The sequence below is a fragment of the Periophthalmus magnuspinnatus genome, chromosome 18, assembly GCF_009829125.3.
Source record: "Periophthalmus magnuspinnatus isolate fPerMag1 chromosome 18, fPerMag1.2.pri, whole genome shotgun sequence".
Taxonomy (NCBI): Eukaryota; Metazoa; Chordata; class Actinopteri; order Gobiiformes; family Gobiidae; genus Periophthalmus; species Periophthalmus magnuspinnatus.
The window spans coordinates 27790329-27811998 of NC_047143.1; the positions used below are offsets into that span (position 1 = coordinate 27790329).

At 44.8% G+C, this 21670-nt stretch overlaps 1 protein-coding gene across 1 annotated transcript in view; it reads right to left on the bottom strand.

Moving 5' to 3' along the window:
- arhgef40 (Rho guanine nucleotide exchange factor (GEF) 40) overlaps positions 1 to 21670 on the bottom strand; it is a 65695-nt gene that overhangs the window by 32217 nt on the left and 11808 nt on the right. Inside the window, exons 2-10 of the mRNA XM_055229135.1 lie at positions 15719 to 15808; positions 12455 to 12562; positions 9396 to 9681; positions 4582 to 5686; positions 3647 to 3825; positions 2292 to 2477; positions 1913 to 2027; positions 1456 to 1549; positions 1291 to 1377 (exon numbers count right to left, since the gene is read on the bottom strand). Coding sequence (XP_055085110.1) covers positions 1291 to 1377; positions 1456 to 1549; positions 1913 to 2027; positions 2292 to 2477; positions 3647 to 3825; positions 4582 to 5686; positions 9396 to 9681; positions 12455 to 12562; positions 15719 to 15808 — 2250 coding nt within the window. The remainder of the gene's footprint in view (positions 1 to 1290; positions 1378 to 1455; positions 1550 to 1912; positions 2028 to 2291; positions 2478 to 3646; positions 3826 to 4581; positions 5687 to 9395; positions 9682 to 12454; positions 12563 to 15718; positions 15809 to 21670) is intronic.

Sequence of the window (21670 nt, forward strand, 5' to 3'; positions counted from 1 at the left end):
TTAAACTGTTTCTAAATTGCGCTAACGGTAAACGATAAATTAAATTACAGGACGACGTGGTTAAAAAACGACTCGAAACATGAGTTTAAATGAAAGAAGCAGCTGCGACGACTGTAATTATGTTTGAGCGAAGCCACTGGACACATGACACTGAAACCAAACGCAAACCCAAATCACAGACTGTTTATATAAATGGACAGAGCTAACCTGCTAGCGCCGCGCTCCAAACAGGAAGTGATCACGGACGCACTTCCTGCTCCATCGACATCACTTAATTCTGTTCTTAAATGTTCGTATTAACCCTCTACATGATCCTGGGGTTTTTATTTCACTATTGTGTCTGTAAATCAAGATATGAACATTAATAACAGACGAATCAGGTCCTTCTTTCCCCGAGGTCGCTCCTGATTGGCTCTTTGGTTGCTATGATACTCACGGTCGGAATTCTGCTCGAAATCGTTTCATTCACAGATTATAAATAAACATATTTACAGAGATAAGATACACTTGGGGTTTACAACTGAAAGCAGCAGGGGCGTCGCACTCGGGGGGGTGAAGTGGGGCCCAGTGCAGAGGGGCCCAGCGCAGAGGGGCCCAGCGCAGAGGGGCCCCGCACAAACTCTGTAATATGCTCTTTTTTTTTTACTTAAAGTGATTTTTACCAAAGGCCCAGAATGTGGCGCTACAGCCCTGGAGAGACGTTAGATTGAAAATACTGTTACCACCAGGGGGCCCCAGACCTCACTTTTAAAAACTAATACAGAAAAGAAAAAAATACTGACGCTGTAATTTGCAGTTGTGTAAAACGTCCATTGAGAAAAAGTGACTTCCCTGATAAAATACTCAATAAATATTTAAATTGGCCCTGTTCAATCTGTTCCGACGTTTATCCATGTATTTTCAAGACGCCATTTTGTCGACCTTCACTCTGACACGCCCACTGTGACACGCCCCCTGTGACACGCCCACTGTGACGTCCGCTCTTCCTTCTCCAGTTTTATTTTCTTAATCGTTGATACTCGTAGGATTCTGCAGCGTCGCGTCGTCATTTTGGTGCAAATTAATTTTAAAAAACGTGTTGCTCTAGTGTGACGTGCGTCTGTCCATAGGGGGCGCCACAGCCACACGGTGCTTTGTCGTGATGACGTTTACGGCGACGTCAGCTCCATTGGACACCGCAGTTTTCGTTTAGTTTCGTTTAGTTTATTTTATGACGTGGTTTTAGATGAATTTTGTGATTTAAAATGTGTAAATTATCACAGAGATGAGAACCATATAGACTCAACTCACCTCCGTTCCCTCCAGGTTCAGACCGAGCGGCTCCTGATTCTCCTCAACCAAAACCAGAACCGACCCCAGACCCCCGGGAACCTGCTCCTGTGGCGATAAAGCGGATCACTGTGAACTTTGACCTTAAAGCTAACGACTCGAGCGTTTAGCGGTTTAGCTCGTCACCTGGAAGAGTTTAAGCGCGGCGAGGAGGACGGGGGAGGGCGGGGCGCGGCGGCTATCCATGATGAGCGTGAGACCCTTTTCTTTGGCTGCAGGGCTGAGAGCAACAAGAAACACAGAAGAAGAAGAAGAGGAAGAAGAGAAAGAAGAAGAGGAAGAAGAGGAAGAAGAGGAAGAGGAAGAAGAAGAAGAAGAAGAAGAGGAAAACACAAGAATCTTTAATTAACAAAGGAACATTAAGACAAACTGAAGAATCATTCAATTTAAAGAGCAAGTCCTGAAAACGCAATCTGTGCAGTTCACAAAAACAAAGAACAAGACCAGGACTAAACCAGGACTAAACCAGAACTAAACCAGGACTAAACCAGGACTAAACCAGGGACTGAACCAGGACTAAACCAGGACTGAACCAGGACTGAACCAGGACTGAACCAGGACTAAACCAAGGCTTGTCTCTCACCTGGTGATGTGGTGATAACAGAGCAGGACTCGGGTCATCTCTTCTTCGGTGAATCCTTCTTCTGACGTCTCTGTGTCGGTGAAAACCAGAGCTCGTCCCAGTCTGTCCACTGTCCCTGCCCCATGGACAAAACACAGTAAAAACATGAGGACGTGTCTGCTGATCTGTCCCCTCATGTCTCTGCTGATCTGTCCCCTCATGTCTCACACAGATCATGCGCCCTCTGCAGGCCACCAAATGACATTACCTCCTTTACATACATCATTTTATATATAACTATATTCTAAACATTCTAAACAGTTAAAAAATATATATAAATTGAATATACGCCAGGTCTCAGGAGGATAAATGAAGTTAGTTCCACTTCCAGACTTTGTACCTGTGAGTTTGAGTTTTCCCGACTGCAGCAGCTGTGGCTCCAGCTCCTGAAGCGAGGGCGGGTTTTTAGACGAGACGCCGTTCATCTGCCCCGCGTCGGTCGGGCCGTGCTCGTCTTTGCAGTGGTTTGATGAAGGACTCGAGACAGAAGCAGCTTGTCCATTACACAAAACTTTAACCTCGTCATCTGTGGACAGACACAAGGGGGCGACACTGAGAGCGCTGAGGTGTTTAGGACATTTAAGAGATAAAGTAGAGGGAGAAAAAGACCATAATCAGAAGATAAAACATTAAAAATAAACATGTTTACATCACATCAGAGCTGAGATTTAGAACCAAACCTGGAGAAGAGCGAACACAACCTAAAATATTAAAATATACTATGGAAAATAAAAGCTAAGAGAGTTATAACCACACACAGTTTGTATAAATGCACAGAGCTAACCTGTTAGCCGCTACGTTATAAACAGGAAGTGATCATGAGCGCACTTCCTGTTCTATCCGCTCTCGTCATTTTGGTCTTAAATGTTCGTATTAACCCTCTACATGTTTCCATCATTTCTGACTCTGTGTAACTGGAGTATTTCCCACCTCCAACTGGAAAAACAGCCCTGGAACGCCGCCTGGAACGCCGCTCGGACTCGGAATTCCCACTTGTGAACTTGGATCAACGTCATGTTTCACAAGAAAATCCCCTTGTCCCTGTGTTGTGATTCTATGTGTGTGTGTTGTGATTGTGTGTGTGTGTGTTTGTGTTGTGATTGTGTGTGTGTGTGTTTGTGTTGTGATTGTGTGTGTGTTTGTGTTGTGATTGTGTGTGTGTGTTGTGATTGTGTCTTTGTGTTGTGATTGTGTTTGTGTTGTGATTCTGTGTGTGTTGTGATTGTGTCTTTGTGTTGTGATTGTGTTTGTGTTGTGATTCTGTGTGTGTGTGTTGTGATTGTGTGTGTGTGTGTTTGTGACTGTGTGTGTGTTGTGATTGTGTGTGTGTGTTGTGATTGTGTCTTTGTGTTGTGATTGTGTTTGTGTTGTGATTCTGTGTGTTGTGTGTGTGTTGTGTGTTTGTGGACTTGCCTGTCTTCGTTTCAGTCGTGTTTGTTGCTGTTGTCTCTGGCTCCTCTGCAGGTTTAACTCTGTGTGTGTTGTGATTCTGTGTGTGTTGTGATTGTGTCTTTGTGTTGTGATTGTGTGTGTGTTGTGTGTTTGTGGACTTGCCTGTCTTCGTTTCAGTCGTGTTTGTTGCTGTTGTCTCTGGCTCCTCTGCAGGTTTAACTCTGTGTGTGTTGTGATTCTGTGTGTGTTGTGATTGTGTCTTTGTGTTGTGATTGTGTGTGTGTTGTGTGTTTGTGGACTTGCCCGTCTTCGTTTCAGTCGTGTTTGTTGTTGTTGTCTCAGGTTTCCTCTCCTCTGTTCTGTTCTTGTCACTCGGGGCAGTGGAGCGAGCAGCGGCTCTAGTCTGAGCTCTCACTCCTCTCTGATGGCCCCGCCCCCCGGACCGGCCCCGGGCTTTGGCCCCTCGGCCCCTCCTCTTCCTCCTAAAAACACAGAGGAGTTAATCCTCAGCTCCACGTCTCTGTAGAGTTAGACGTGTTTAACACAAACAAGTCTGCACATTTACAACTGAAACACTCTGTTCCACCTTGTGATGTCATCAAGTGATACAGGAAGTGCTCCACTGTGTTTTTAAACTCCACACACCTTCATTTATAGAATCATTTGGATCATTTCAGTCCTGGAGTTGTCACTTATCTCGACTGAACTAAAGGTAAAAGGAGGAGGAACATGAAAACTCCTCTCCTCCTCTTGTCTCCTCTCCTCCTCTTGTCTCCTCTCCTCCTCTTGTCTCCTCTCCTCCTCTTGTCTCCTCTCCTCCTCTTGTCTCCTCTCCTCCTCTTGTCTCCTCTCCTCCTCTTGTCTCCTCTCCTCCTCTTGTCTCCTCTCCTCCTCTTGTCTCCTCTTTAGTCTGACCTGTTCACTTATAAACTCCCACTTGATGACATCACAAGGTGGAACGTCCCATGTTGATCTTTGTAGATGTCACAGACTCATAAAACTCCAGTGTGTTTTTGATGCACTAATCACATTGACATGGATTAACCCTCACGAGTCTCTTTTTTATGTATTACCTTTTGTGACCTGTAAATGTTTTACTGTGAAACATTCCATCGCCATGGAGACAAGCGAGAGGAAAAATGACAGAGTGGACGTTTAAATGAGGACACAGTGAGTCTGTTGTCTCGCTCAGGACGCTTGGACATTCTTAAACATGTGTTAACAAATATAATAAATACCTCGGAGCTCTGAATCCTGTCGTTTTGACCTCCTTCCCCCTCGGACACACTCGCTCCTCTGTCCTCCTCCTCTGCTCCTCCTCCTCCTCCTCCTCTTCTTCTTCTGTCACTTTCACGTCACATGAGCTGCTGCTAAGTCCAGGTTTCTTCGGTAAAAGTCCTTTTGTTTTTGTACTATTGCACTTTGTAGATTTGTCGTTGCGAGTCGTAAACGTGGCGTCCGTTGTGTCCGACGTGGGCGTGGTGGTCGTGGTGGTCGTGGCGTCGCTCTCTCCGGTCAGCGGTTTGTCCGTCTCCTCAAACACCGAGTCCGACACGTCCGATTGTCCTTCTGCGGCGGCGTTGACGTCTGGCAGTTCGCTCGTTTTGTCTTTCCCGTCCATGTTCGCACTTCCGTTACTGTCTCTCTCTTTCCCGACGCCTGGTTTTCTTTCTCGATAAACGGCTTCAAACTTAATCCCGTTTCTGTCCAAAGTTTCGGAGTCTTTGCTCGTTCGATCGCTCTCGTCCGAATCCTGAACGGACGACGAATACGGTTTAACTCTGTGTTCAATCGGTCGCAGCGGAAGTCGCGGCGTTAGATTTTCCTTAGACGATGTTGTGTCTTTACTCCGTGCCGCTCGAAAACTCCCTGATCCGTACGTTTTTCCTTTCTTCAGTTTTATCGCTTTCCCTCTGCGGATCAACGGCAGCGTTTTGGTTTTGGAAATGGCGTGCATCTCCAGGTACCGCTGTTTGTTGTCCACCCCGCCGTCCGGCCCTAGTCTCGGCTCCAGCAGTTCCACGTAGTCCCCGTCGAGGTGCGGAGGCCTCGCCGTTCTCCCGAGTCCGTCCTCGCTGCTCCGTCTTCGCGCGACGCCGGACCCGAGCTCCAGGGAGGCGTGGTCGTCGTCCTCTTCGTCCCAGGAGAAGGAGTCGATTTCCCCGGAGGAGGAGCAGCCCCAGCCTCCGTCGCTGGGGAGTCGGTCCGATAAGGAGGCGCCGGGGTCGGACACGAGGTCGGCGGTGGGGTCGTGGATGAATTTGGGGTAAACGACCTCCTTCCAAGGCAGACGCACCACGCCGTCGCACGTGCTGACGAGGCATGTGTCCAGACCGCCGCCAACTGAGGAACAGACAAAACGTAAAAGTGAAGAGACAAAAGTGCAAGATTTTAACATTTACATGAGTTTGATTCAAAAGTTGAGTCGTCCGTCGCTGAATCGCGGTTCTCATTTCGTGATCTCGTTGTTTCGCAGATTTTTACGTCCTCGTCCTTCTCCTCACACTCGTCCTTCTCCTCACACTCGTCCTTCTCCTCACACTCGTCCTTCTCCTCACACTCGTCCTTCTCCTCACACTCGTCCTTCTCCTCACACTCGTCCTTCTCTTCACACTCGTCCTTCTCCTCACACTCGTCCTTCTCCTCACACTCGTCCTTCTCCTCACACTCGTCCTCTTCACACTCGTCCTTCTCCTCACACTCGTCCTTCTCCTCACACTCGTCCTTCTCTTCACACTCGTCCTTCTCCTCACACTCGTCCTCCTCACACTCGTCCTTCTCTTCACACTCGTCCTTCTCCTCACACTCGTCCTTCTCCTCACACTCGTCCTTCTCCTCACACTCGTCCTTCTCCTCACACTCGTCCTCTTCACACTCGTCCTTCTCCTCACACTCGTCCTTCTCCTCACACTCGTCCTTCTCTTCACACTCGTCCTTCTCCTCACGCTCGTCCTTCTCCTCACGCTCGTCCTTCTCCTCACGCTCGTCCTCCTCACGCTCGTCCTCCTCACACTCGTCCTTCTCCTCACACTCATCCTTCTCCTCACACTCGTCCTTCTCCTCACACTCGTCCTTCTCCTCACACTCGTCCTTCTCTTCACACTCGTCCTTCTCTTCACACTCGTCCTTCTCTTCACACTCGTCCTTCTCTTCACACTCGTCCTCCTCACACTCGTCCTTCTCTTCACACTCGTCCTTCTCTTCACACTCGTCCTTCTCTTCACACTCGTCCTTCTCTTCACACTCGTCCTCCTCACACTCGTCCTTCTCTTCACACTCGTCCTTCTCTTCACACTCGTCCTTCTCTTCACACTCGTCCTTCTCTTCACACTCGTCCTTCTCCTCACACTCATCCTTCTCTTCACACTCGTCCTCCTCCTCACACTCGTCCTCCTCACACTCGTCCTTCTCCTCACACTCATCCTTCTCTTCACACTCGTCCTTCTCTTCACACTCGTCCTTCTCTTCACACTCGTCCTTCTCTTCACACTCGTCCTCCTCACACTCGTCCTTCTCCTCACACTCATCCTTCTCCTCACACTCGTCCTTCTCCTCACACTCGTCCTTCTCTTCACACTCGTCCTTCTCTTCACACTCGTCCTTCTCTTCACACTCGTCCTTCTCTTCACACTCGTCCTTCTCTTCACACTCGTCCTCCTCACACTCGTCCTTCTCCTCACACTCATCCTTCTCCTCACACTCGTCCTTCTCCTCACACTCGTCCTTCTCCTCACACTCGTCCTTCTCCTCACACTCGTCCTTCTCCTCACACTCGTCCTTCTCCTCACACTCGTCCTCTTCACACTCGTCCTTCTCCTCACACTCGTCCTTCTCCTCACACTCGTCCTTCTCTTCACACTCGTCCTTCTCCTCACACTCGTCCTCCTCACACTCGTCCTTCTCTTCACACTCGTCCTTCTCTTCACACTCGTCCTTCTCTTCACACTCGTCCTTCTCTTCACACTCGTCCTCCTCACACTCGTCCTTCTCTTCACACTCGTCCTTCTCTTCACACTCGTCCTTCTCTTCACACTCGTCCTTCTCTTCACACTCGTCCTCCTCACACTCGTCCTTCTCTTCACACTCGTCCTTCTCTTCACACTCGTCCTTCTCTTCACACTCGTCCTTCTCCTCACACTCATCCTTCTCTTCACACTCGTCCTTCTCTTCACACTCGTCCTTCTCTTCACACTCGTCCTTCTCTTCACACTCGTCCTCCTCACACTCGTCCTTCTCCTCACACTCATCCTTCTCCTCACACTCGTCCTTCTCCTCACACTCGTCCTTCTCTTCACTCTCAGACTCTTCATTTTGGCACAAACTCAACGACACATTTTCACCTGTGGGTTTTCTCCGCGTTTCGAACCTTCGGGCCAAACTCTTAAAAGGATTCACACTTTTTACTCGAGCGTTTGACGAGTGGTTGCTACGGCAGTGACGCGTTCAGGATGAAAACAGACTATTTTTTCCCAAACTTTCCATAGTGTGTGGGAAGTCTGACCCTCTGTATAAATATCCTGTAAATGTCGTTTTGGGGTTTGGGAGTTGCACAAATAGAAGCAGATTGAGCTAATTAAAACTATAAAACTACACTGCTCCGTGCGCTTAAACGTGCGTCATGTGACTCTTCTGCCTCATTGTCTCTATAAATATAAAGACGTATTGTGTAACATTTCAGCCAAACAAAACCATCACTGTGGAAATAAGACAGAATCATACAAGAGACATTTTAATATGAACATTTTAGCTGCTCCCATCTCCACTGAATGTTCATCTCTGTCTCTGTCTGGAAAACAACAACTGACACTTTACAGCTGATGCTAACAGGAGGCACTGCTCCGTCTGAGGCTTTTGTTAGTCATTTTTTTTAGCTTTATTTTAACACAATCTGAACATAAAGAACTGACTTATCTGAACTCCAACAGGTGAAACAAGTCCCTCTCAAATCACATTACAGTCACGAGCTAGCATTAGCATTAGCATTAGCATTAGCATTAGCCAACAGTTTTTCAGTGAGTCACTTTCAACTTTTTGTCTAAAATCAAACTCTAAACACGACCATGAGCTCAGACTGACCTGCTATTTATTCGTTCCGTACCTTCTCTCTCGTTCTTTATTCGTTCTGTACCTTCTCTCTCGTTCTTTATTCGTTCTGTACCTTCTCTCTCGTTCTTTATTCGTTCCGTACCTTCTCTCTCGTTCTTTATTCGTTCCGTACCTTCTCTCTCTCGTTCTTTATTCGTTCCGTACCTTCTCTCTCGTTCTCTCGTTCTTTATTCGTTCCGTACCTTCTCTCTCGTTCTTTATTCGTTCCGTACCTTCTCTCGTTCTTTATTCGTTCCGTACCTTCTCTCTCTCGTTCTTTATTCGTTCCGTACCTTCTCTCTCGTTCTTTATTCGTTCCGTACCTTCTCTCTCGTTCTTTATTCGTTCCGTACCTTCTCTCTCGTTCTTTATTCGTTCCGTACCTTCTCTCTCGTTCTTTATTCGTTCCGTACCTTCTCTCTCGTTCTTTATTCGTTCCGTACCTTCTCTCTCGTTCTTTATTCGTTCCGTACCTTCTCTCTCGTTCTTTATTCGTTCCGTACCTTCTCTCTCGTTCTTTATTCGTTCCGTACCTTCTCTCTCGTTCTTTATTCGTTCCGTACCTTCTCTCGTTCTTTATTCGTTCCGTACCTTCTCTCTCGTTCTTTATTCGTTCCGTACCTTCTCTCTCGTTCTTTATTCGTTCCGTACCTTCTCTCGTTCTTTATTCGTTCCGTACCTTCTCTCTCGTTCTTTATTCGTTCCGTACCTTCTCTCGTTCTTTATTCGTTCCGTACCTTCTCTCTCGTTCTTTATTCGTTCCGTACCTTCTCTCGTTCTTTATTCGTTCCGTACCTTCTCTTGTTCTTTATTCGTTCCGTACCTTCTCTCTCGTTCTTTATTCGTTCCGTACCTTCTCTCGTTCTTTATTCGTTCCGTACCTTCTCTCTCGTTCTTTATTCGTTCCGTACCTTCTCTCGTTCTTTATTCGTTCCGTACCTTCTCTCGTTCTTTATTCGTTCCGTACCTTCTCTCTTGTGCCCTCGTTCTTTGTTGATGCTGTGGAGCCACTCGGACGTGAAAACCAGCGGATGCTGCGACTCGGGGACCAGAATCTCCTGGACCGTGCGGCCCCCGGGGGCCAAACACTTCAGGGCCAGTCGGGGGCAGCGGGTGGAGAACGGCACCACCTGCAGGTAGAAGTCGTTACTGCGCAGGAGCCTCCAGTCCAGAGTCGACAACTGGACGACAACCTGCTCCCCCAGACACAGAGGCCACCCCGAGTGGAGGAACAGGCAGCCGGTGTACTGGGCCTGGAAACACACAACACACAACACACAACACACTGTGAAACACACAACACACATGATAAAACACACAACACACAACACACACAAACACATACTGGGCCTGCAAACACACAACACACACGATTAAACACACAACACACACAACACACAAGATAAAACACACAACACACACAAACACATACTGGGCCTGGAAACACACAACACAACACAATGAAACACACAACACACGATAAAACACACAAGATAAAACACACAACACACACAATGAAACACACAACACACAATGAAACACACAACACACACAACACACACAAACACATACTGGGCCTGGAAACACACAACACACACGATTAAACACACAACACACACATACTGGGCCTGGAACCAGAGATGACACACAACACACAATGAAACACAACACACACGATAAAACACACAACACACACACAAACACACAAGATAAAACACAACACACACGTATCATATCATGTTCAGTGCTAGTTCTTGTTTTGTTGTGACTTTGTTCTTTAAGTTTCTGATCCTGTTGATTCTGTTTCTTCTTTTCTAATTTTAACTCTTTTTTTGTGACGTTTGGCCTAAAACCAAGAGTCACTCCTCTCTCTCCTCCCTCTTTCTCTCCTCCCTCCTCTCTCTTTCTCTCTCCTCTCTCCTCCCTCTTTCTCTCCTCTCTCCTCCCTCTTTCTCTCCTCCTCCCTCCTTCTCTCAATACTCTCCTCTGTTCTCTGTTCTCTCCTCCGTTGGCCAGTTCTTTCTCAATCGTTCCACTCAGAGTCCGACTCACGACTCGACACAAACACGGCGCCGATTTAAATGATAGAACACGGATAAAAGAGAAAATACAGAAGTGCTCCGTTAGCATGAGGCTGTAATGAGCCACAATCCAAATCACAAACACGAGAATTTATGAAACTCTGCAAAAAAAACACTGACTCTGTGATTTAGATTTGTGCAAACATGATCTGAAGTGTGTCAGATGCCCTCCCCGTGTGTCAGATCCCCTCCCCGTGTGTCAGATGCCCTCCCCGTGTGTCAGATGCCCTCCCTGTGTGTCCATAAGTCTTTTTTCACTCAAACCTTTAAAAAGAATTGTATTATTTTAAAAAAAGAGTCACACTTGGATGTTTTCCTTAAGTCCTTGCGTCCGTTAGCATGCTAGTTGTGTCACTCTGGTGTGTTGTGTGTGAGGAGCTTATAAACTCATCATGGTGAGTCGCTCTGGTGCAGGACTCAGCTCCGCCCACAGACGTGTTCACACTTAAATCACAAACATGTGGAACCAATCAGAATCGTGACTCACATTCTGACTCCTGAGTCTCAGCGACAATGAAAACACAGATGAGTCGACACGTGAGTCGACACGTGAGTCGACACGTGAGTCGACACGTGAGTCGACACGTGAGTCGACACGTGAGTCGACACGTGAGTCGACACGTGAGTCGACACGTGAGTCGACACGTGAGTCGACACGTGAGTCGACACGTGAGCGGCGGCGGGAAAAGAAGAGTCTGTCGTCACGGCGCGAGATAAACGTCACATGACTCCAAGAAACGTCAGGAATGTCCTGACCAACGACGACGAGACGTGAGAGAGACGAGGAGGAAATATGAGCAATAACATTTAAAAAATAAAATATGTGCATGGAGTCGTCCAGGAGACACGACAACGACACAAAGTGACACACTGGAGCTTTAAATAATGTCCTGACCCTGAACTCTAAGAACTTTATACTTTATATTAAAAAATAAAAAAACATATTGACCAGTCTGAGGATCCATGTTTTAGTCCTGGTTTAGTCCTGGTTTAGTCCTGGTTTAGTCCTGGTTTATATCTGTTGCACATATCGGTCCAGTCGATATCCTGGTTGTATAATCTGAGACTTTACTGGTCGTTGAATTTTGACTCTGTCTAAAGCCGTAGATATTTGAGAAATAAACACATTTACAGACACATCTGGATCAGTTTAGTCTTATTTTTGTTTGTATAAATTAAATTGAAGCCGTTTCAGTCTCTGGTATCGGTTCATATCGGTTCATATCCACAGTATCAGAATCAGGATCAGACCTGAAAAAGTTGGATCAGTTCATCTGTTAAACACGAGTCTAAACATGTGAACTGGAGCGTGTCACGTGTGTGTATGTTGTGTGTATGTTGTGTGTGTATGTTCATGTGTGTGTATGTTGTGTGTGTTCATGTGTGTGTATGTTCATGTGTGTGTAGATGTTGTGTGTGTATGTTGTGTGTGTTCATGTGTGTGTATGTTGTGTGTATGTTCATGTGTGTGTAGATGTTGTGTGTGTATGTTGTGTGTAGATGTTGTGTGTCACATTCCAGAGGCAGGAAACCACCTCTTCTGTCTGGGGTCACGGGGTCGAGTGGATCTCAAGTTTCACCAGACACTTTCACTGAGGATCACACACCCGACCCTCTACACACACACCCGACCCTTTACACACACACCCGACCCTTTACACACACAACCCTCTACACACACGACCCTCTACACACACACCCGACCCTTTACACACACACCCGACCCTTTACACACACACCCGACCCTCTACACACACCCGACCCTCTACACACACCCGACCCTCTACACACACCCGACCCTCCACAGACCCGACCCTCTACACACACCCGACCCTCTACACACACACCCGACCCTCCACAGACCCGACCCTCCACACACCCGACCCTCCACACACCCTCCACACACAGTCGTTCCCAGTCAGCTCTGCGCGGGGGCGAGACTTACACATGCGTGCTGCTGTAGTTTGTTTAATAGATGTTTGGCCGGGACAAAATAATCCAGGAGGTACCTCAGACTGTCGTGTTGATACGTCGACTCCAGCACCGAGAAAACCTGAAGCACAGACCAGAGTCAGAGGAAAACAGAGTACTGCACTTTATATTTGGGTATCTGTACTTTTACTTTTACTTCAGTACATTTGAGAGCAGTATCTGTACTTTGTACTTTTACTCCACTACATTTTTTTGAACTGGACTGAAAAGTAAAAGTATTTTTCTCATGGAGTGAGACCTGCAGAAAAGGCTGAGGGTTTATTTTAACACATTTATTAAAACAAAACAAAAACACAATTAACCATGCAATACTTTTACTTTTACTTAAGTATATATATTTTTTGCTCCAGTGTCTGTACTTTTACTCAAGTAACAAAATTAATCCTTCACCACTTTGCATCAACACTGGAAAAATACATGAATATATTTAATTTAGTCCATTTTTCATCATTATATTGATGTAAAACTATTTCAAAAAGGCTAAACAGCAGCAGGGGGCGTGTCTGAGGGGTAGGGGGAACGGGATTTTTCATCACATCTGGATAAGAGGATAAATAAAACTGAAACATGAATGAATGAATTTAAAAGATCAGTCAATTTGCATAATACCCCTCTCCTTTAAAGAAAATATTAGTTTGTATTGAAAAAAATAAAATAAAACAAAAAATAAAACAAATAATAATACAACAACAAAAATAAAATAAAACCAATAATAATAATAATAAATAAATAAATAAAAACAGACTTATAAATATATAAAAAATAAATAAAAACACACTTTTAAATATATAAAAATAAGTAAAAAATAAATAAAACCACACTTATAAATGTATAAAAATAAATAAAAACACACTTATAAATATATAAAAATAAATAAAATAAATAAAACACACTTCTTGTACCGACACCAGTGAAATGAGGCGTTTGTGATAATTAACCACAGACGCCTTTCGCTCTCTCTGCTGCCGGAGAAAACCTTTTATCAATAAAAATGTGTTTTCGCGTGAACAAAAAGAAGCCATTGTTTAGCAGCTGGCAGGAGATTTTTGAGCGTGTCCAGCAGGTTTTACAAATGCTTCCTCTTCCACAGAAAAATGTACAGTGCAGACCATTGTGATCAGAACGAAAAAGAAAATACTTCACTGGTTTGTTTATAATATTCTGATGAGAATTAATGAGCAAGTCAACTGTCGCACGAGCAGAACGCAGCAAAATACGACGTGTTTGTGACGAGAAGCTGGAGCCATTTTGACTGGACACTGACTAAAATCAACATTAGCATTTTTAGCGGCTTTATAACGCTGAAAAAAACAAAGTTAAATCTGTCAAATGGACAAAAAGTCACTGCTACAAGACGCTTCTTCAGTTTTGGTCAGATTACTCCTGGACACTGCCTTAAATCTGTCTGAAGGAGGCGCTAATGACCCCAAAACTGTAAACAGCTTTTGTTTACAGTTTCGCGTGATTGTTCTCTTTGTCTCCTCTCCATTTGTTTGCTTTGGGTCTAATTGTTCATGATGGTAAAATACTGTTGTAGCCAGAGCTGCCCGGGGACACGCTGACAAAAGCGAGGCTGCAAATCTGCGCCATTGATCCGTGAAACCAGCACTAACACTCACGCACACGGCACAATCATACAAAGAGGATGGAGTGTCTTGCCTAACGACACAACAACAGTTTCTACGATTCCTGATGTTTACAGCGATTTCCCAAAAACAAACAAACAAACCAGCCTCAAATCTGCTTCAGAGATCAGACGAGACGGGGCATCTGGAGTCGCTGTTACGTTGTTCTGATACGATACCGGAGTCAACAAAAGCTACGCACGTTTTTGAGGTATCGTATCGGTGAGTTGTCAGACCAAACCGATCTGATACCGCTCTGTATTTCCCAGAATGAGGATCCATAGATGTGAGCGATGCTGCTGTTTACGTCTGTGGCTAATGCTAATGCTAATGCTAACGCTAACGCCCAGAGCAGGTTAAACACAGACTGTGTGTGGATGGGGAGGCAGTGGAGGCTGCAATTTCTCAGGTTTTATTAAGTTATGAACATCTATCGTTTAAGTTCGGGTGGAATTAAACAACTTTAAGTGTCAAGTTTACGGTTTTACGCAGAGTTCATGGTTTTTCGGCTCAACTCTTTGCATGAGGACGTTTGGAGCTACGTTCTTGTTGTATTAAAGCATAAGGTGGAAAAGATGCTATAAATATTGCTTTGTGTTTATACCAACATTCTAGGCACTGTCCACCATAAAGACTCAACTTCTGTCCTAGAGTTTTGGATAAGTGGCGTTGCTAACCCGCATGAACATTCACACAGACAGCAGCTCCATCTTTTATGCATCACTCGAGCAAAAACTAAAACTAAAACACAACTCTGCCCACATCAGTCCATCTTTCCCACAATCAGGGAGTAATTTAGCTCCATAAACCGCTTCTTTATACATGAATATAGTTATGCTCTGCAGACGCTTAAACACGTGAATAATGACAGAAAAGACGTGTGTGTTAGCGCTTTGATCCGTTTGTTTAGCATCTGGAGCGGACGAGGAGCTTAGGAAAATAAGTACGGAGAGTGCAGCCCGACGACAGAGCGCTAACATGACAGCAGCGCTAACACAACGACAACGCTAACACCACAACAGCGCTGACACAGACTCTGTTTCCTCTGCATAATGGACCATGTGCTCGGAGGATGAGGTCTTTTTTCAGGCCTCACTGCTGTTTTGATCCTCGCTCTGTGGTACAAAGTGAAAGTGAAAGTGAAAGTGCTTAAATCAGCTCATCATCAGGAGCGTTAAACATTTACTCTCATGTATTCTGCAGATGTTCTTCAGAGACACTTTTACCACAGTTATTTTTGCTCCGTGACAAACGCGTCTGTCTGTTTCTTCTTCACTTCTTCATGACGCCAAGTATCAGATCAGAGCCGTAAAAAAACAAACTGATCTCAGAAACAGTTGTTGTGGCCTTAAATATATTTGCCTGTTTTACTTGGGGGTCATTGTACAGAAGGACACAGCCCTGTTCCCAGCCTAAACATCTCAGACTGTGTGTTTACAGGTCCACTCTGTTTTCTTTGGCTTTATCTGTTGTTTACGTCTTGGGAGTGTCACTTTCCCGCCGCGCTCCATCGCCATCTCCCAACCCCACCTTATCGTTTCATTGCATCTGCAGTAGCTGCTTTCTGGAGATACGAGTGTTTTTTTCTTTACCTGTGAGAGGAGAGGAGGGGCGGTGCTCTCGAACGGGGGGTACAGAGACGAGAGCGCCCCCTGGACACAGTCTTCCATGGCCTCTGAACCCTGTGGGACACAAACGAACGTTAAAGTTTGATACGACAGGTTTATGACTCAGAGGACAGAGTCAAGTGTCAGTGAAGAAAAGTGAAGAACAAAAACGCAGGAAGTAGAGCTGAATAAAACAGAAAACTCCATCCAAAAAGAAGCAACAAGGAAGACATTTTTCTGTGTTTCCTTTAGCGTCGGGTGATATCGTCGCTAATAGACTCGCGGTTGTGGACTTTTCATTACTGTAACTCTGCGACCAATCACGCTCTGGTGTAAATTCAAACGTCGTCTCAAAGCAGAGACATGAGTCTCTTTAAATACGTCACTGTTATTACGCTGATGTGCTCATGTCGCCCTCAAAGACGACCAATCAGAGCGCAGTTATTTGATGTGTCGAAGGAAAAATAAGGATGGATGTGTAAAATAGAGGACGTTGTGTGAAAAAATGCAAAAGTACTGGTCTATAATGTACTCAGTCATTAAAGGGTTAAACCTTAACTTAAAATAAAGATAAAGACATTTATCAGTTATAATTGTTGCGTACATTATGGTTGCTAGGTAACAGTTATAGATTTACCTCTGTGTAAAGACGTGGATGAGGCTAGAAGTTAAAGTGGACAAGTGCGAGTATCATAGAACCAAAGAGCCAATCAGGAGAGAGGCTGTTGAAGGTAACGCCCCTTCCCGCCCACATCATTGGTTTATCAGGGAGCGGGCGCTTAGCAACGCTGTCAATCAAACCTGTTGCTAATGCTAACAGGAGCGACCTCGGGGAATAAAGGACCTGATTTGTCTGTTTTTATGTTAATGTTTGTGCTTCAGGAGCTTCTGATCCACGCTCTAAACCTGCGGCTCGTCCATGTCGTACCATGTGACCGCTCTGGCCAATCAGAGCTGGAGATTAGCCAGAGCGACAGAGAGCGTAGACGAAGGCACTTATTAAAGAGTCTGTGCTGAGAAAAGGTTTATGATCTGAAATTAGATCAAAATCGCCACAAAATTGTACCTTTGTGAAAGTTGTAGGTCTCTGTCTGTCCCTGTCTGTCCTTGTTTATCCCCGTTTGTCCCTGTCTGTCCCTGATTGTCCCTGTCTGTCCCCGTTTGTCCCTGTCTGTCCCTGATTGTCCCTGTTTGTCTCTGTCTCTGTCTGTCCCCGTTTGTCTCTGTCAGTTTGTGATCACACTTCGCTCTTTGATAAAAATCGTTTCTGAGCAGGAGGTTTTTTTTCGCCGTAGTACCAGTGACTGACCACTAGTCTGTGTCGAGGCGCTCTGAGCCGCAGGACCCTCCTGTTCTTTTTAACAGATCCACGGTCACATCTGCTGCTCGTGTCCAGCAGGAAGACAAATTATAAACCACCAAAAACAGTCAAACTTGTAAAAACAGGATTTCTATAAAGATGTAAAATAAAAAGACGCAGTGAGACGACGTCCTGATCCGTCCGACGCACTCGCACTTTAAATGAAACGACACGTGTGATTTTATCTGCGTCTCTTTTTGCTGACACAGGCCTCGAGTTCACTTCCTGTTGTACAAAGTGGAGAGGCCCAAACATTTCCTCATGAGAATGTGAACGGGCAAAGAACAAAAGAGCCAAACGTCACAGGAGACTGGCAGCGCTCGGACTCAAACATCCAGACCCGACGTGAGGCGTTTAGATCAGCAAGTACTTCCAACGGGAGGATTCAGCGGATCTGCCACGATAAAAACATCTGAAGAGCCATCACCATAAATGATAACACTGAAAATAAAGCATAAAACACAAATATAAATATAAAGAAACAGCAGAAATGAGCAAAAGGACTCAGTTTGTGTCAAAAATGAGTCATAAAAGTTCATAATTCAACCTTCAAAAGCTCGAATCTCATCGTATCGTAAAAGAAGAACCAAAAATGTTCACTGGTCCAGACAGAAAACGATTAATATCGACCCCAAAGCCCATCGTCCCGTCATGTGTCAATGATGACCTGTTGTATAACTTTATTTTTGTCTATTTATTCTGCTTTCATAAAACAGTGTCAAACTCTCATGACAAAAGTAAAACACAACGACCTCCAAAGCCTCACAGGTGTTTTCTGCACAGGGGGCGGAGCTTGTGCAGCGTCTTAAGGTTCCATGTTTTTCACAGTGTCGTTTATAAACTGCACACACGTGTAAACAGAGATATGTGTGTGACCGGTGGACGTTGTGTTGTGTTGTGTTGTGTTGTAAGGCACTAAAGAGCCACAAGACACAGCGGGAACTTTAGGAGTAAAAACACACAACTGTATGAACATGAGCCTCAGTTTGTCGAGAGAAAACACAGATGTGACAAAGTGAGGACCTCCCACTCGTTTACATGAAAAAAATAAAACAACACAACAACAAATGAGCACAATATCAATTTAACACAAGTAAAATACAATTACACATGTAAATAAAAGAATAAACATAATGACACTTAAATATTGGATCACAACAGCTGACTGACAACACTGGATCTGTAAAGAGAAAAGGCAGAGGTCAAACCCAGAATTTATCCCAGGGTCAAAGGTGAAGATCACACGAAAAAAACACAGAAGAAGAGTCTGGAGGACCAAGACCAAAAGCTCCATATGTATGAACAGGTTACATGTGTAGAGTACACACGTGTGTATGTAGGAGTGTGTGTGTGTGTGTGTATGTAAACGAGTGTGTGTGTGTGTGTGTATGTAAACGAGTGTGTGTGTGTGTGTGTATGTAAACGAGTGTGTGTGTGTGTGTGTATGTAAACGAGTGTGTGTGTGTGTGTGTATGTAAACGAGTGGGGGTGTGTGTGTGTGTATGTAAACGAGTGGGGGTGTGTGTGTGTGTATATAAACGAGTGGGGGTGTGTGTCTTACATTGACCGTTGTGAAAAATAAAATTGAGCTGATTTATTGTGACAGTTCACATTTTAAACACACAGGAGCCTGAGTGTGACAAACTGGAATCTGAATGACTAAAAACAACAATCACACACATCAGATCATGTCACACACGTCGTTCTTCAGGTGTTGTGTCGTTCTTCAGGTGTTGTGTCGTTCTTCAGGTGTTGTGTCGTTCTTCAGGTGTTGTGTCGTTCTACGTTCATGTTGTACATTCATGTTGTACGTTGTGTCGTTCTTCAGGTGTTGTGACATTGTTCGGGTGTCATGTTATTGTTCGGGTGTTGTGCCGTTCTTCAGGTGTTGTGTGTTCATGTTGTGCGTTCATGTTGTGCGTTCATGTTGTGCGTTCATGTTGTATGTTCAGCTCTTTGACGACTGCACAAATGATTCAATAAATCAGACTTTTTGATCCAAGTCAACTTTATTGATTTTATATTTAAGGTTTTTATTATTTTTACTTCTTTACTACTTACTATTACTGTTTACTATTTAAAAATTCCACAACACAGGATTTAAACATAAAAGAGGATTATTATTATTATTATTATTTGTAGGAAACATTTGACTTTTTTGTCCCTTTAGGTTTAAACATCTTTTTCATTTAGTTTAATCACTGCGGCTCTGATCTCGATTGTGACGACTGTGGTTAATTGAGCAGCCGCAGCTTCCATTTTGAATCGAGTCAAAGGAAAAAGTGAGTGAAAAGCGTCGACACCAGAGCAGGTCAATGCAGCGCCGCACTGTTTATGTTATGAGCCGTCGTCATGACGATGTCTTTTCCCCAAAACTTCCATCATTTTCTCCCTTTTTTTCCTTTTGTTTTCATCCGTCCGCCTCCTCCGATGTCATCTGACAACAATTACACCAGACGCTTCCACCGAAACGACGTGTGTGAACTACAACAGACCTCAAACATGACGAGTGCAGCGACCTCAAACTCACACACGAGAGACGATAGATAATTATATCGTTTATCGTGAAAGGGTTCATAATAATCATTCGCGGCACTTTTTATATAATCGTGGAAATCGCCAACAAAGATAATCACCGTTGTGTCGCCAAAACGTGCAGAAAAACGACTTCTCCTGATGATCTCCTCTGGATCTCTGCTGTTTTCACTTATGACAAAATACAAAACTTTAACAGCTTTTTAAATATGGAGCTGATTTTTAATATTAAAACTGTAATAATTATTCATATCCAGAACATTTTTAAACTGTCAGCAGCAATAATTATCATGATATAACCATTAATCGCAGTTATTTTGGTCGTGATAATGAAACTGCACCGCCAACCTGTGGGTCAAACCGCTCGACTAATGATGTTTATGTCGAGAGCAGGATTCAAACCACCAACCTTCAGACCCAAACATACACAGTTTAAAATGTTCTGGACATGAATAATGATCATTTTAGTCTCAGGTCCATGTTGGAGCAGCTGTTACTCTGATGTTTCTGGTCTGTACAGCAGAGATCCAGAGGAGATCATCAGGAGAAGTTTGTCCTGCTCATTCTGGAGACATAATGGAGCTGATGTTTGATGGCGACTCTCACGATTAAATAAAATGCCCCATAAACGATTATTATCTTTTATATTATTTATCGTCTTATCTCTGCTCCACACACGAGAGTTTCACATAACGACATTCACGCTTTCGTCTTCGTCCTTGTGTTTCTGTTCTGTCTTTCTTCTGCGTCTTTGTCTGGAGGTGGACGGAGACTCTGGTACCGCCCACTTCACACCTGCAGCCAAAGAGCGATCAGACCTCCACCTCGGGAGCACGAAGGGACTGAGGATCCTACAAACTCCTCCAGATCGTCCGTCTATCCTCCATCATCTCTGCACCTCCGCCTCCGACCCAGCTCTCCACGACCGGCACGAACACCTCAGCCTCCGACCCAGCTCTCTATTATTTGCTAGTAGAAAGTTGGAAGTGGAGGCTCGAGTGAGTGGACACTGCTGTTGTTTCGTTCTCGTTTTGGCGCAGGTTACGGCGTACAGCACCCCCTTGTGTTCAGAAAATAAACATCTAGAAGAACCTGGGCGCGTTCCCTCACACCAGAGCGCCGCTGTAGTGATAAAGACGCAGCTCTGTCTCAAAGATGGACGACTGGAGAAAGATTAACGTGTGGAACAGTGAAATAGGAAAAAGGCGAGTACACGAGGGGCCAGGAGACAAATGTTTGACTCAAATGAGTTTTGGTTTTGTTTTTCAGGCGCAGGAGGGGGCTTGAGGTTAACCACACGGAGCAAAGAAAGAGGAAAGAATGTACAGACGTTATGCATGGACTTTCAAAACACAAAGTCAAATCTGAGACAAGTGCAGAAAAAAACACAGGAAAAGGCGAAATGAAAACTCCAAACTGGGTCGTTTTAGAGTTTTTACTGGTCCGGCTCCCAGGGTCACTCACAGGAGACGTTAGCTCCTGTTTCCGATCTGCTCTCCTGACGCTAGGCTAGGCTAACACGCATTCTTCACCCATGACTTCAGTCTGTTTGGGAAACTATAGAAAAGAATGTAAATCTCTCAAGTTAAACAAGTTTGATTTTTCCTTTTCTGCAGCTCATTAAAGCCCTGCACCGGGTTATTGTCCAGCTCAGGTCAAAATAAGTCAGCTGTGTGAGCTGAGGGGGTCGTCTGCGTTGAATTGTAAAGCATTTTCTTGTCAGAGAATCAGGAAGTGTGTGTTAGCATGCCAGGTGTTGTTAGCTTTACCATCACAGCAAAACTCCACTGGTCTGAGAGTTTGAGAAGATTAAAAACTAATGTGGGTCAAAAATTAGGATGGATTTAAGTGAGTGAGATAGAACGCCTCAGTTTAGACGATAGAACGCGGTGTGTTTCCAAAGTTTACAGTGTTTACAAAGCTAACGACAGCTGCTAGCATCACCTACAGATCAGCAAAACACATGAACTTTCACTGATTTTATGGTGAAAAGCTTCGTATTACACGATAAAAACAGGCACAATAGGTACATTTGCTAAGTC